Source organism: Chlamydotis macqueenii, chromosome 5, assembly GCF_036417535.1.
Source record: "Chlamydotis macqueenii isolate bChlMac1 chromosome 5, bChlMac1.mat, whole genome shotgun sequence".
Taxonomy (NCBI): domain Eukaryota; kingdom Metazoa; phylum Chordata; class Aves; order Otidiformes; family Otididae; genus Chlamydotis; species Chlamydotis macqueenii.
The window spans coordinates 13,592,971-13,608,872 of NC_141560.1; the positions used below are offsets into that span (position 1 = coordinate 13,592,971).

General features: G+C 48.4%; 1 protein-coding gene and 1 long non-coding RNA gene across 2 annotated transcripts in view; one reads left to right on the forward strand and one right to left on the reverse strand.

The window, feature by feature from the left end:
• YY1 (YY1 transcription factor) overlaps positions 1 to 4,947 on the reverse strand; it is a 26,912-nt gene extending 21,965 nt beyond the window's left edge. Inside the window, exon 1 of the mRNA XM_086749612.1 lies at positions 2,718 to 4,947. Coding sequence (XP_086605738.1) covers positions 2,718 to 3,417 — 700 coding nt within the window. The 5' untranslated portion in view covers positions 3,418 to 4,947. The remainder of the gene's footprint in view (positions 1 to 2,717) is intronic.
• On the forward strand, positions 1,541 to 6,349 carry LOC147600498 (uncharacterized). Its single transcript, XR_015258762.1, has 3 exons — positions 1,541 to 1,901; positions 2,755 to 2,835; positions 6,250 to 6,349. It is a non-coding gene; the product is annotated as an uncharacterized LOC147600498 (long non-coding RNA).
• Positions 6,350 to 15,902: the final 9,553 nt, after the last annotated feature.

The window sequence follows — 15,902 nt, forward strand, 5'->3', positions numbered from 1 at the left end:
AGCTGTATAAGAGGCATAAAAAGTGTGTAAAATTTCACAACACACTTAACTGAACAGGTTATTACCAAAGGCTGTTTGAAGCTGGGGGCTGTGTGCACACATGCACGCAGGGAGAGGAGGTCAAACTTTAATACTTTTCTTATTTTGTGATTTTGCTTGGGGCGGGGGGAGCTTTTTTTGTCATCAGAAGTCAAGTCAGAATAGGTATTCTGCATCTTGCACGTCATGGATGTAACTGAGTTGAATGTAGCAATGCAATTCAATCTCCACTAAATTACAAGTGGATATCATTCCCACTAAGCTTGCATTGTCATGTTCATAAAGAACAAAACCACTGGAATCAATAGGGCTACCCTGATTTAAAAGCTGTGTATGTGAGAAGAGAATCAAGTGTATTGATTATACACATGCTTCACTTCAGTCAAGTAATAATCAGCATGCAGGAACTCTAAGGAAGCATCCTATCAGGCTCTCTGCATTTCAGAGTGCAAACGCATGCTAGAAATTGTCAATTGATCTCAGCGAGGTCCTGTATCCTGCCAGCTCATGAGTTATATATCCCCTTGCATTCAGCTATCTTAGGTAGCCTCCGTAAAGCAGAAGACTATAACAGTTTCCACTGTATTTTTTATTTCTGGGATGGTCAATTCTAAAAAGAAATAAAACAAAACCTCAGCAAGTGGATTTATTCAGGTTTCATGTGACGATAAACAGACACATATAGAATCCCATTCTACTAAACAGTACTTGGGAAACTCTTAAATGAAAGTTCTTTTATGTTCATCAAGAACTTTAATTGGACTCATTAGGCTGTCAACCGAGTACATACCAGAAGTGTCATTAACATTACTTATGCTAAGTAATCACATATTTAAAAAGAAAGTAAAAATTAGAATCACCATTCTTCCCATCTTTTCAGACAAGTTAATTCAGCCATCTAATACACTTTTCCTGCAACACTGCTCTTTCCAACAACTACTGGTCATTCACAAACATCACAGCAAACATTTCAGACTACATCAGAAGCTTAACTGATGTAGACTCTTTAAAAATTCAAAAGAGTACAAAAATTACAATACACAAGACAGATTACCAACCTACCATTTGAACACCACACACCAATTTAAGTATTACACGAACTGATACTATTCGACTGCTTTTTTTCACATTTACATAACTTTAGCACAGAACTGTGACTACAGAGCCTAGCTGCCAGCAATACATTTTTTTGGTTAAAAAACCAACAAAAAAAAAAAAGCAACCACTAAACAAACCACAATATGCTACAAGTAACACTCTTCTGCTGACTAAAAAGACTCTTCCTGCCCTCCCCCTCTTTCCACTACATTTTAAAGGAAAGAGTCAGAAAGTCGTGGCAGATAAGCGGGCAGGGCAGGCGCATGTCAGGTTTATTCCAAGCCCTGCAGATACTAAACACCTCCGGAAAATTTTATTCCCTTTAAGAGACACTCCCACAAAAAACCCAACTCCTCAAAAACCACGCACAATCTCACACAGCACGGTCTCCCTGTACCTATTGAAAGCTCTAGACCCAGCCGAGGAAAAGCTGAATCGTCTCGGAGCGTCAACCAGAAGCCGCTCCTTCCCTCCCGTGGCTCCCAGGGACGGAGGTCTGCCCCCAGAGCGCGGAGCCACCCCTCGGGGCTGTCAGAGCCCGACGAGGGGATTTCCGAAGGGCCGGTTGCCTGCGGCCGCCCCCTCCGTGGCCGCCGAGAGGCGCGGGCAGCCCCCGCGGGGGCGAAGAGGCGCTGCCCCCTCGCCGGCACCGCCGGCTTCGGGTGGGGAGGCCCCACCCACGCCCCGCCTGGCTACCGCGGCGACCCGGCGGGCCACTGCCGGGCAGCCCCTAGGCCCACCCGCACCGGGCGAGCTGTACAACGGTATTTCGGGGAAATGGCCGTCCCCGGGCCGGGGAGAGCCGGCGGGGCGGGCGGCGCTGGGGCGGGCGGTTCTCCCATTTCTCCCCCCCCACCCCCATAACGGTCACGGCCCGGAGCACACCCTCATCCGGGGCCGCCGCCCGCGTTCGGCATTAAAACGCGGCCTAATGGGGCCGCGGCGGCAACGCGGGGCGGGAGGGAGAGGAGAGGAGAGGAGCGGCAGGCGGGGAGCCGGCAAGGCAGCGGCGGCCGGGGAGGGGAGGCGGGCGGGGAACAGGGAGAGAAGGAGGACAGAGGGCGCGGGGGGCGGCGGCCGGGGGAGGGAAAGGAAGGGTGAGGGGCAGGCGTGGAGCGAGCGGCGGGGCGCCGCGGGGAGCGGCGGCAGCAGCAGCAGCAGCGGCGGCGGGGCGGGGACGGGGGGGGAGAAGCGAGGAGGCTGGGTTCGCCCCGCACCCTGTGCCCGCCCGCACACCCCGCCTCCCCCTGCTGCAGAAACTACGCCATTGCGGCCTAGTCCTAGAGCCAGCGGCGCGCTGCCTCCCTCCCTCTCGCACCCCCGTCAGCCGCCGCCATCTTGGCGGCCGCCGCCATCTTTCCTTCCCCCCGCCGGAGCCAGGCAGGAGCAGCGGCGGCAGCAGCGCAGACCCCGCCATCTTTTCGGGGGAGCCGCCATACTTGCCCTGGCGATGAACATGGCGGCGCCCATCACACACATCAAAACATGGCCTCCCTTCAAAACAAAACTGTCCGAGGCGAACCGGGCGGCCGCCAGCGGGGCCTGGGGCCCGGGGAGGGCGGGGTCCGGCGCGCACTTACCCGAGGCCCACATGGTGACCGAGAACTCCCCCTCCAGGGTCTTGATCTGCACCTGCTTCTGCTCCCATTTCCTGCCGCCGCCGCCGCCCTCGGCCCCGCCGCCGCCTCCCCCGCTCAGGTAACTCTTCTTGCTGCTCTTCTTGCCGCTGCCGCCCTTCTTAACGCGGCCCCCTCCGCCGGCCGAGGAGGAGCCGCCGCCTCCGCTCTTGCTGCCGGCGGCGGCCACGGTGACCAGGGTCTGCTCGATGTACTCGTCCTCCCCGGCGGGGGCCGGTACCGGGATGAGGATCTGGTCCTCGAAGCCGTCATCGGCCCGCAGTCCGTCCGAGTCGTCTCCCCCTACCACCTCCTCGCGGGTCTGCACCAGGATCACCTCTTGGTGGTGGTGGTGCAGGTGGAGCTGTCCCCCGCCGCCGCCGGCCGCGCCGCCGCCCGCCCCGCTGGGGTCCCCGTCCGAGACCAGCGGCTGCAGGGCGATCATGGGCTGGTGGTGGTGGTAGTGATGGGGCGGGTGGTGCGGGCCGCACTCCTCGCAGCACTCGTCCTCGTCCTCCTCTTCCTCGTCCTCCTCGCCGCCCACCACGGTGGTCTCGATGGTCTCCACCGGGATGGTCTCCACCTCAATCTCGTGCAGCTCCACGATCTCGGCCGGCATCTCCGAGCCGTCCGTAGCGATGTACAGGGTGTCTCCCGAGGCCATGGTGGGGCGAGGCGGGGAAGAGAGCTCCGCGGGCGGCGAGGGGGCTCCGGTCCGCTCCCCTCAGCGGATGGTGGGGCTCGGACTCCCCTCGCTTCTCCTCCTCCTCCTCCCCCTTCCACACAAACACCAGCTCCTCGCAGCCAGCGAGAGGGAGGGAGGCAGCCAGCCGCCAAATCCCGGCTACGCTCCCTCGCGAGACTTCCGCTGCTGCCGCCGAGACGGACCCCAGCCCCGGGAGGCCGCTGCCGCCGGGACGCGCCTCCCCCCTACCGCCGCCAGGCGGCCAATCGCACCGCCCGCCGCGCCCACCGCTCACCCAGGCGAGCGGGGCAGCCTACGGGGGCGCGCCGTGCCGCAGCGGCCCGCCTCCCCTCACCGCCGTCGGCCTATCAAAGAGCGCGGCCAATGCGGAGCGCGCCTCCCGGCGCCTAGAGGCCAATCGGCCAGCGGCGGTGTCACCTCTCGGGCCGCTCGCCCCTCCCCGTGCGGGAGCACCGCCCTCTTCGCGCTGCCCGTGCGGGGTGGCCGGCTCAGCGCTCCGCCCTCCGGGGGCCGCTGGACCCGCTCCCGCAGGCACCGGCAGGGGGCGCGCGGGCAGCCCGCCCGTTAACGGCTGACGCGCGGCCCTGTCAGCGGGTGACACGGCTCCTGCTCGCGGTGGGCCCCGAGCCTGAAGCATGGGCCGCGAGCAACGGCCGCGTCCCGGGCGTTTCCCAACCGCCCGGCCCGGGCCTGGGGAGGGCGGGGCGAGGGGGTCCCTCTGTGGGACAGGCGGGCGGCAGGGCTGCCGACTTGTTTGAATGTTACAATGGGAATTTTTCGCTCTCTTTTCCGTTTTTGTTTTTTTTTTTTGTTTTCCCTTGGGGCAATATTGTGCGTAGCGCAGTGCTTTCCTGCAGACTCCCCCCCAAAATTGCGCGCAGGCAGGCTGTTGGCTGCTAGGAGTGCTGCCCTCTCCCCTCTGCGTTGCCGGCAGCGGGAGCGCGGTCTGAAGCCCCCGCCTGCGGCGGCGATCAGCAGCCGAGTTCATGAACTCGGTTACGCAGGAGCCCGGTTTAAAATCAGTGATACATTGTACTTCAGTCACTTCCAGTACGGGAAGGGATCCCCTCATTTAAAATATAATCGTCAAGCGCAGTTGCTTGCCTTAATTATTAACACATCTCTCCATCCCTGAACTCCACCGCTCACCAAAAACCCCCAAACAACAACAAAACAATAATGTGCTTGGCAAATGCAGCAGCTTTCTGCTCCAGTCACGCTCCACTCGCTTCCCCTTCTGCCAGCTGCCACAGGACATCCCTTCCTTCCCTGGCCAGGGAACGACCCCGCACGGGGAGGTGCTGAGGGAAAATACCCCCGTTAGCATTATTTTCAAAGATGAACGTACTGGTAGCTCTGCAAGTATTTAAATCTGAAAAAATAACGTTGGTTTATGTGAAATAAATTGAACGCTAGTGAATGTGAGGATTTTAAAACAACTTAACGCCTTGTAGGCCACCTGTACTAATGACAAAATCGTCTCCTGTTCCTCGTTCCTTCTTTATTCTGCTATTAACACTGCCTTTCCTTTCCCTTAGATATTAAGTACTATTAATTACAAGTACAGATTTGCCTCTTAAGTATTTCCGAGCCCACTGCAGGTATGCATTCCGTTTTTATCTCCCCTTCTCACTACACCACTGCTTTGCGTGCTCATACCCCAAATTGCCATGATTTGAAATTTGATAAAAGATTCCTGCTAGGAAATACTTTCTTTTTCTACCCCAGCATGAGCTGTCTCAAAGTTAGTCTAGTCCAAGTCTCAAGACAGCAATACTGAGCTCTGGGCTAAGGATAAGATTAGGAAACACTTTCCTATTAAGTATCAGAAATAGCAACACATTTACTTAACTTCTGGAGATCTGGGAATTCCTTCTCTCCAATCATACTCAGCACTCCCGTTTTGACAAATAACAAGATGTAGCTTATCATTGCAAAATTCTTATAAACTGAAAGGCTATTTTTAGATCCTGGAGAGAGATTTCCAGACCGTTACATGTATGTTCTGCCACTGTCTGTAGCTGGAAGGGCAAATGTAACTGTGGGAAAAATAGTGCCTGTAACTTTTAAAAATAAGAATATTTCAAAATTAGGATGAAGTCTCCCTTGTTCCTCAGTAAAATTTAAATGTCATAAAAAATGATGAGTCATTAGGGAGTTCTTGTTCTTTTTCTTTTTTTTTTTTTTAGGAAAAATGCACAATTCACTTACACTTTTTGTTCTAAGCTTGCATAGACAAAATATTAATGTCACCTACATGTTAGACATGTATTCAGTCCTGCTCTTGAATTCTCACCAGAGCTGACATTGACTTCAGGGCAAGTGGGATTGGGCCCTGAATTTACTATTTTGGGTCAAGTTTTTTAGGGTGTTAGTGTAAATGAGCTTTGTAAAATATAGGAACAAAGTCACAAGTCTTGTTTATCAATGTTTTTTTTTTTTTTTGGTCCAGGTCAATGATAATAGTTGCACAATTTTGTACAGCTCCATTTCATTTTTGTGTTTTTACTGCAAACAAGTGTATAATTTTGGATAGAAAAGGCACTTTTAAGTTTGTGAGCATCAGAACCACCTTATTTTGCATATTGCAAGTGTTTTCTGCTTTTTCCCATACTTTGGCTTAAAGCCAACACTTTAATTTTTTGCTGCAACATTCACGTTTCATTATTTTTCAGTGAGAAATGTTACATGATATAAATATTCTTCATCAGCTCTGTATGTTGTCCATTATACAGTTCTCTTCCTCCTGAATGAGATGATTTGCTTAACTAGCATATGTTTATATTTCAGTAGCTGCGAGGATTAGACACGCATCAGTTTTCCAACTGCTTGACGAGAGAAAAACATAGCGACAATCAAAAATAAAGATGTGAAAGCTGCCTAGTGAAAACGTGTTTAAAAGAAAACCTTGTCCTCTGTCCAAATAGCAGCAGAAGTTACTCCCTTGATAATCTTCATGCCCTACACACCCCATTTTGCTCCCCCCGCCTTATCCTCAGAACTCCAGCTTCTTTCCTACCCACATTTTAAAAGTGAGGGGGAAAACCCCTTAATTTAAAAAACTTAATTGGAAATACATCTTATTTTTAAGCATCCATAGCAAATAACTTTTTAAGAATATTTATTCTTTAAAAGCTCTAGATGCCTCAGATTTAGCTGTGCTGGTTTTTTATGGTCCCTTCTTTAAAATCCGCTGAAGTAGATTGTACTCCACCATCAGTCTGCAGAAACCAATTTTTAACTTTTTGCACACACACACCCACCAGCATTGTTTTTTCCCAACTCTCCTTTCTTGGCACTGCAAAGTTCCAGGTAATGGTTTCAAGTCCTGAGCACATCTAGCTGGAAGGGCAGAGTTGCATGAGTTTTCTCTTGACAAACCCAGCTTCTACCATCCACGTGGCCTTCCTTGCTGTTGGATTTAACTCCCTCAGGTGTCTGCCTTTCTTCAGCAGCCAGGTGGGCAGGGGGAACCTCAGGATTCAATGAGATGAGAGCTGCAAAGCCAGCGCAAAGGAGTGTAGTAGCTCTGTGCAGTCATCGTTTGGAGAGGATAGAAAGCTATGGGTTAATGACAGCTGACCTCTTTTAATGTTGGTACAAGTCTCATAAAAAAAATAAAGCTGTCCACTTATATCTGAGCTACCAGTAACATGCACTGCCAGGGAACGAGGGAGGAAAGGAGGAAGACAAGATGCATTCTGCTCTGTAAGAGATATCTTCCTCCTCTGAATCTCCCTCAGCTTTTTGTTTTTACATACACTTGACATCAAGTGTTAGAGAAGATCCTATGTGCTGGGTTCTTGGTGTAGGGTGAAGAGTTACAGTGGTGTACAGTTCTGAAGATAGCTTACTGCCACTGTTTTGTGTGCACAGACGACATACATGGATAATCTGAAAAATCATGTTTTGTTCCGATTTGCCACAAAGGATACTAAGCTTGGGCTTTAAACAAGAGTAGTTATCTTTTCAGTTTCACAGGATCACAGAAGAGCTGAGGCTGCAAGGGATCGTCCAAACTCCTGCTCGAAAGTGGGGTCAAATAGAGAAAGTCGCTCATGGCTGTGTTCAGATGGGCTTTGAATATCTCTAAGGATGGTGACTCCACCGTCTGTCTGGGCAGCCTGTCCCCATGTTTGACCACCCTCAGAGTAAAGAAATTCTTTCTTTATGTTTAAGTAAAATTTCCTGTATTGCAATTTGTGCCTGTTGTCTCATATCCTTTTACTGGGCACCACTGGAAGAGTTTGTCTCCATCTTCTTTTTTTTTTTTAATTTGTAACTTTATTTTGCAATTCCTGGGATGCTCAGTGTCCTGATTAGACTTAAAGCATTTGTTAAATGCAGACTACCTGCAGTGACATCAGCAGTGCTGCTCATAATACAGGAAGATATGGGATGCTTGAGGTATTGCAGCACCCTGGCTTGGGAGAACTCCTGTAATCCATCTCTCAGATATGCTCCGCATAGGATCAGCAGATGGTGCTCAGCACTCAACATCATTAGCCACTCAATCAATATTACGCTTTTTCCTCTCGCGTGTTTTTTGTGTTCTTGTGGTGAACTAGTAGTTCACAGCACCCAGAAACCATAGTTGTCATTGCTGTACTAATCCATCTTTGGGTATAATATCCGGTTGCATGATGTTTATATAAAGAGCTGTTTTTCCTTTCATACTACACAACTAATTGTTCTGGCCCTTATCTCAGCTGCATCAAGCACTAGGTAACTATTATTTTAAACAAGAATTACTTAGTAAATACAAAAGTCTGTTTTATTTTAAGAAAATGAAGGTCATACAAAATAAGTTACACTTTCACAAACTGAGAAAGAATGAACAATGATCACTGCTTGTTTTCTAAATCTTGGGATTTTTTTCTTTTAGTCCAATTCCTGCTTACATTGAAGTGAGAAAGAGGAAGAAATTTGAAGTGTGAAACTTGTGAAGCAAGTGAGCTTTTCACAGCCATCAGCTACAGCCTCCTCTCTTGCCTTTAGTAGGGTCAACACACCCTTATCCCAATTTGTTTCACCCAGCCTTTCAAATTCACTGATTTGGAAACTTCTTCTAGCTTATTTTTTTCCTTCTCATTTTCACACAAACTATTTGTCTAATGTTTGAGAAGAAAGATTAGCCCTCCCATTGTAAATCAATACCGGTTGCTAAAAGCATATCTAGTTAAATATGTGCCACAAATAGCTTTTAAGATATTTTTGCTCTTGTGTAAAGAAGATCAGATATAGAGCCACTTACTGGAGGAAAAGAAAATCAGTAGTTTATACACGGTTCTCTTGTTAGCACCTATTAAAGACTTATCCTAAGACTAATTAATAAGTCCTGCCAGTTCAAGATATCAGGTTTTCCTTGTTATCTTCTTCTAGAATGGCTTATTAATCAATTAAAACAGAAGAGATCTTGAAGAAAAAAAAACCAAAACACTCGGGAAGAAATCTAAACTAGGATTTACAATGCCATTAAAGTAATTCATTAAGAAAAAAATGTTAATTAGCTCTGCCATCCTTTTCCCAGAGTCCTTGTCCTAGCTCTTTGCAGCTCTGTGGTTTTAACTTTACCTTTATAATCCTTCATAATTTAGCCACATCGTTTCCAGCTGATCCAATACAGCTACCGCCATGCTTGGCCTTTATGGCCCACAAGCTTCTGCAATGAATGTCGTTGTCCTCTCTCCTCAGATTGCTAATTAAACATGAGGGAAATCCCTGATGCCAATTTGTGTACGGACTCGTACAAAACACAGTTAAAGTTTCGTTATGAACGTAACGTTCTGCTTGCTGACCATAGCTAGGAACATGCAATGAACTCTGTGTGCACCTCCTTTCTCTGTTTCTTTTTCTGGTACTTTTAATAATTATTGCTTTCTTTGCTGTACCACATCCTACTTCAGTTTCCCCTCTTAAAAACAAACCAAGCAGCTAACAAAGCTACACCAATTTGTTTGCTTAGATTTATAGCGCTCTGCTCCATTTGTCATCTGCTTGACTCTTTGCGACTGAGCACAGTGGGGAAGGATTTTATCTCATCCATTGTGTTGCAGAGGGAGGGAGACAGGGTGTGCGCAGTCACGTTCAAAACTCATTTCTAAGTTATGGTCACTAATCACCCCACTCTCATTAAACAAGTGTTGTTCTAAGGACAAGATCATACAATTTGCTGTTCTTACTGTATGAAAGGATATGAATCAATGGGCCTAATCCTTGCTCCAGAAACATTTAACCCGTTAATTGTGGGTGGAAAATGCAAATAAATATTATTGAGCAGTAAGGCTGACCACCAAATATGAATGGTTTCTCCTCCATTCCTGATGGATTTCATGGCTGAGGGTATGAAACTACCCTTCCAAAATCCTCAGCCTTTACAAAACAGTCATACTGGACCTATCAACATAGGATGTGTATGGACATCTGAATAGTCCATATCTTGCAAATTATAGACAACACGTGAAGCAGACACTTCTGGGAAGTGAGCAGTGAGCCACTGGAAGTGAGCCAGCATGATACAATTTCACACTTGCCAGCACAGGCAATACATGTGAATGCATGTCCCAACTGCTCATACTGCACCCTGAGACCAGGAAGCAAATCTGCAGCTCCTACTCATCCCTGTTGTCTTTCCAAGAGCAGGACTTCTTAGTGCTCCTCCCGCATACGCGCTTGCTTGGGTTACAGACGCCGGACCTGATGCTGGAAAGTGCTGAGCTCTCAGCTTCCATTAAAGTCACCAGGTATTGACAAATCCTAGTAGTGCTAAGAAAGAAGTACCCCTTGAGAGTTAATATTACATTTTAAAGGAGAAATAATCCCAGATTGAAATTAATAAGTCTAATTAATTAACAATAAATAAGATGTAGAAATTGCTGCAGTCTCAATGAAAGCCCAAGGCAAGCTATTTTTTTTTTTTTCTTAAACCAACTGAGGTGGGTTTCTACAAGGCAATAGATATTGTGGCTCGATTTTCTCTGACAGTTTGCTAAAATATGGGTATAAATACTCATACTCCTCAGGCATAAGCAAAGCCTATCAGTACTCTTTCTAGTGTGCTTGTATTAAAAGGATTTGTAACTCAAACTCATCAGAGGAAAGATTGTAATTTTACTTTGTGTTTTTACAGTCAAATCCTAGTCCATTGCAAAGGGACTGTATATGTTGCTACAATATAAATACCAAGTAAAATTATTTCTGCAAAGCAAAACCAGAGACTGTATGACATAACCTTTGGAATTCAGCACAGTTTGTTACCAGAGTTGTTCTCCAGCTGTTCCCTGCAGGGGAAATTCTTCCTATTCGCAGGCACGTCCACACATACATGCTCATACACACTACTAGCCATTTTCAAGTGGCCTTTTTTTTTCCTCTACTCAAAGCTCGGTCTCTGACTTAAAGGGCTGAACAAAGTACCCCTCTTAACCCCGTGTCACTCCCATTGTCAGAAGTGAGCTCAGCAGCACTGAAATAAATCAGGTTTTAAGTATATCAAGATAAAACCTGAGCATCGGGAAACACGCTTGAAAGAGCAGATCTGCCAGGGTCAGCTGTGGTCTAGAAAGCACTGCCGTACCGGCAGTGTATGGCAGCGTGGGGTTTTAGAGAAGAGATCCACCGACACTTAAAGAGGGAGACGATGAATCCCAGTTTAATCTGATGGCTTTCTTCACAGGACTCAGATTCTCTCATAATCCTGATGCTCTTTGTCAAAAGGGAGCCCCTCAGGTTCTCGCATTTGGATAAGCCATTACAGACACTGCTACTTTTTGCATATAACGTTTGTGCTGTGGAAGAAAGGTCTAGTTAATACGCTCCATTCAGGTATTTGTACTGGAATGCTGGTAAAACTGTTCCTGAAACGCCAGGATTGCAGGGAGGGTAGCATGAACTGTTCACGGGATGAGTACTTACGGCGCCTAACGGGAAATACGCCTCACGACAGAGAGCAATTGTAAATCCTCTGAACAATATAAAACACACTGTGGAATAAATTACTTTCCAGAACGATTGTGATTCTCTGAAAAAGCTGAGAAGCAGCAGAGTGAAAATGTAACACGAGAAAAAAAATATTTGTGTAGAAAGGTGACCATTTGCATTTGGATTCTGCACTAATAGTCTTTCTAAGTACATTCGGTACTTCATCATAGCAGTGTCATTAATTGAAGTAGGCCTGCATTTGTTAAGCTTGTAGCTAACCATCAGCCCAAGATATTTGAAATTCCTTAAGCACCTATTTCTAAAGCAGGCCAGATCGTTTGAGCGCTACCAAATCATTCTCTCCCGTGACATCAGCCCTTCTTAAGTCATAGTCTTCTCTTTTGTTGGTTTCCACTACATTTGTAGGACAGTCGGACTGGCTGGAATAGAAGAAAATGCACAGCTGCGTGAGGCAGGAGGAGCACAGAGTTACCAGCTGCGGTCCTTTCTAGACGAGACCGGAGCTCCGGTCATTTCTACCGGACCCGCAGAGCGGCTGCTCCCGCCGGGACGCGCCCCAGCCGCCGCACGGTTTTGCTTCACGGCTCTCGCCGCACCTGTGAGCGGACGCGGGGCCCTGCTGCGCCGACGGTCAAGCGCCGAAAGTCTCCTTCGGCGAGCTGCGCGGGAGGAGAGGGCGGCCCGGGCCCCGGGGGGCGGCGGTGGCGGCGGCGGGGCTCCTGCCCCGGCTGCGCCCGCGGGGCGCTGCGGTGTCGGGGTGGCGCCAGCAGGGGGCGACCTGCGTGGGAGCGCGGGCGCTGCCGGCTCCGCGCCTCCCGGTAGCCGGGAAAGGCAGCTCCCGGGGGAGGGGAGCTGTCCTGGTTTCGGAGCCTTTCTGCAGGCGAGGAGTGCGGGTACCGGATGGTGGCGGTGCCGCCCCAGCGCTTCTCACCGCCCGTGGTCCGGGTGTTGGCCCCGCTCGGAGCTGCAGCGCGGCCGGCTGCGGGAGGCGAGGGCTGCTGCGGTCTGTGTCGGGACATCTGGCAGCCAGCTGGAGTGAAGGACCTGGGCGGAAGGGAGCCATTCTCGCAGGGAGCTTTGTACTTATTTGAACCTCACGGCTCATTTTGGGAGCTCCTGAGCAGAGAGACTGAAGCAGCCTAGACGGACTAGGATTTGCTAAGTGCTGGGCAAACGCAGCAGTTTTGCTAGCTGACGTGAAAGCACGTGTAAAGGGTGAGTTGTGCGTAATATGACCAGATGTATCTAACAACTTACCACTGGCAAAAGGGAAAATGTCTTTCTCTGGTAAGATTCTGTCGCACCAGCTCCTCAGCACCTTTGCTGGGTCAATTCAGCTCTCAGGGCTGACACGGGGTTAACCCAGTGCCAGAGCGAGCCAGAGTGAACCAGGGCAGCACAGGTAAGAGGGGAAAGCAGAAAACAGGGCTTATTGGCAAATGATTGCCCCTGAGCTAACCCCCGTGGGGGAGAGGCGGGGTGCTGATGCCATGGCTCGTTTACAGACTGCGCTGCCTGTGAGAACGTGGCTTTGCTCAGTTAAGTACACCGCGCCGGAAACCTTGTCACTAGTGACATCAAGGCAGAGCGTGACACCCAATTCAAAACGACTGCAAAATGTTTTCTAAACAAGCTAATATACAGCTGTGTTTTCTTCAGGTAAAACAGCTATGAAGGAAAGCCCAGTTTATACAGGCAGAGAAGAAACTGGGTAACTCCAGAACTGAAAATACAAGTCTGTCATGGGACTCAGAGCTCTTTACTCAGGGGAGAAAACACCTCATTTAAATATAAAATTGCCAGACAGCTTTATTTTACTTCCAGAACATCAACTTTAACAAAACCTAGTCTCTGTAAACCAGAGGAAGAGGAGGTAAGGCCTGCACACCAGGGCAGAATTAAGATACCTCAGACACCAAGCCTGCTCTTCAGGCTGGCCGTAGCAACTGTGAAATACGTGCAGGTGTTCCTGTTGTATTCACTGTGTCACCTGCGCATTTAATAAGCAGAGGAAGGAAGTAGCTGGGTTGCATAGCAGAAATACATTCACGCTGGGAAGCCAGCCAGTGAAAAGGTACCTTTAGATGGGGAAGTGTGAGTTTCTGCCTGGCTGTGTGGGAGAGGACAAGTATGTCTTGTTTTAAAGCTGCATAGGGTCATGTCCTCAGTGGAGCAAAGGATTTTTGTCTTTTTTACCCTGGAAATTACCAGCTGGGATGCTGCAGGTGAATGTGATGTGTATTTAAAACTACCTGTGACCCTTCTGTTGAGTGTGTTGGAAATTTCTCTCAGCTAGGCTTCTCGATAGCTAGAAACCTCGAACAAGTATAGGAAATTGCTGAAGAAGGGAAGGCTACAGCTAGAAGAACCTGACCATATGATGCATATTTAAATTGCCATAAAGTGTCATGAGTATGTGAATCTATAGACTTCTCAGCCATTATAGTATTCACTAAAAGAGCTATTATTGCCAGGTGGCATTAAAATCCCCCCTCCTTTTCATTTGTGAGTGATTGTAAGCCTGGTTGCACTTTACCAGGGTGTTATAAAAGTAAGGGTGCCAAACGGTCAGAACTGGATAATACTTCTGCCAATTCTAGAAGACTGTCTAAAGCTGGCATTTCTTGTTTGTCTGGCATCCACAATTACTCTTAAATTAGTATAATTTGTTTGGTTTATTATAGAAATATAAAGGGTGAAACTCTATCCTCAAAGAGAGATGGCAGCTCACTGGAGACAGAAAAGCTTTTTGTTCTTCTCATGTGGTTGGGCTGAGCCTATAGTAATAAGCTACTGGAAGACAACGCTGTTGCCTGCAAAGGAGATACTTAACTCTCTGTGCGTAACTTAGCATGTGCAACAGCCGTAGCCTATTGGAGACACTTTTGGGGATGATGTCATATTTGTTTTCTTTGCAGCTGCATGTACTGTCCTACTAATTTGCTTTTTTAGTCATATTGAGCACTGCTGAGCAGGAAGTGACAGAAGGGTGTCATCATGTTCATGTCATCTTTGGCCTCTCCACCAGTACTGTCAACAAGCCAAAATGTTTAAGCCAGTTAAAGGTTTAGGCTGAGATACTGATGCATCTGCTCTGTGAAAAAATAATTCCTCATAGGAACGTGTAATAACCTTAACTTGGATTAACATTCCATTAACTGGGTTGGGCCCTGCAACTTTGCAGGAGAACACCAATGTTGTGTTGGAGCAATGATGAAGAAACCATTGTACTTACAGAGAGCCGACCTGTAAAAGCTAAGTGGTTAAACTCCTGCTCCTGCCCTGGGCAAAGCTGCGCCAGACATGCAGAGGCTGTGCCATACTCCTTCCACTCAACCTGCTTTTGACCTTTAACCATTCAAGGATTTAAATTTAGACCACTTCAGAGGGAAAAAATAATAATAAAAAAAGCCTCCTAAAACTTTCTAGCAGTCAGGTGGCAGGTTTTTGGATTTGTCAGTTGTTTTGCTGTTGTTTGTTGTCATTTCTCTTTTTTTTTTTTCCTAACCTGTGTCATTTCATGCAATTGTGCTACCAAATAGTTAAACTGAAGAGAAGTGAGAAGTGACAGTATTGCCAATGTTGGCAGGCAAAAGTTATTGCTGAAAAATATTTAAACTTAACATTTGCAAGGCTGCTTTTTTGCTCCTTTTAACTTCCCACTGCGATGGACATTTTTAAGGATAAGAGAGTACAGAGGGAGCTAGAGAGATTCATACTGAAGCAGAATGAAACCAAATTGTCCTCTCAGTGTGGAGCTGATTCAAATGGGACATTCAGTGGAAGGAGGAACGACAGGGATAGTGAACGCTGAAAATGGACAGCGGGTCAGGTATGGGCTTGCAAAAGAGCATAGTGGGAACTAGAGCAGCACTTTAATTCTGGGTTGTGTGTGCGGAGAAACGTCATCGTGTAACACATGCAGCACCTCTCCTTGTGAATCAGAGAGGCTAGAGGGGTTAGCAAGGTTACCTGAGTTCTAAGTTTAGCAAGTACTTTGCCTGGCTTCGTTACCAAGGGAGCAGTGTGACTTCCTGCTACTTCAGCGGAGATGGTACCGGACCTGGGAAATGAGCCACAGACTCTCAGGAGCGAAGCATAACCCAGCCAAGAGCTGGATGCTACTGGGACAGCTCACACAGGATTTGTCAGAGTGCCCAGGAAACGTGTGTCAGGTGTGGGTCATCTTTGTGCCGTCCCAGGCCTTTCACCCCTGGAAGGAGCTCACACAGCTGGGCTTTGCCTGAAGTTGCGTTCTGCTCAGGGCTGTAGCCCTGGATTTATGGCAGTTGGACCACCTTGCTTTCCAAAAGCCTTGTCTAGAAGATCGCAGTGCTGCTGGTCCTCCATCCCAGGAGGGGATGGCTGTCCTGAGGGGCCCACGGTGGTGGCGGTGATCCTGCTGCCCTGCAAACACCGCATGCCCTATGCACCTCGCCCGGCGGCCTGAGAGGCCCCCGCGGCAAGGCGAACCCTGGCCACTCGCCTCTTGCCCCCAGAGC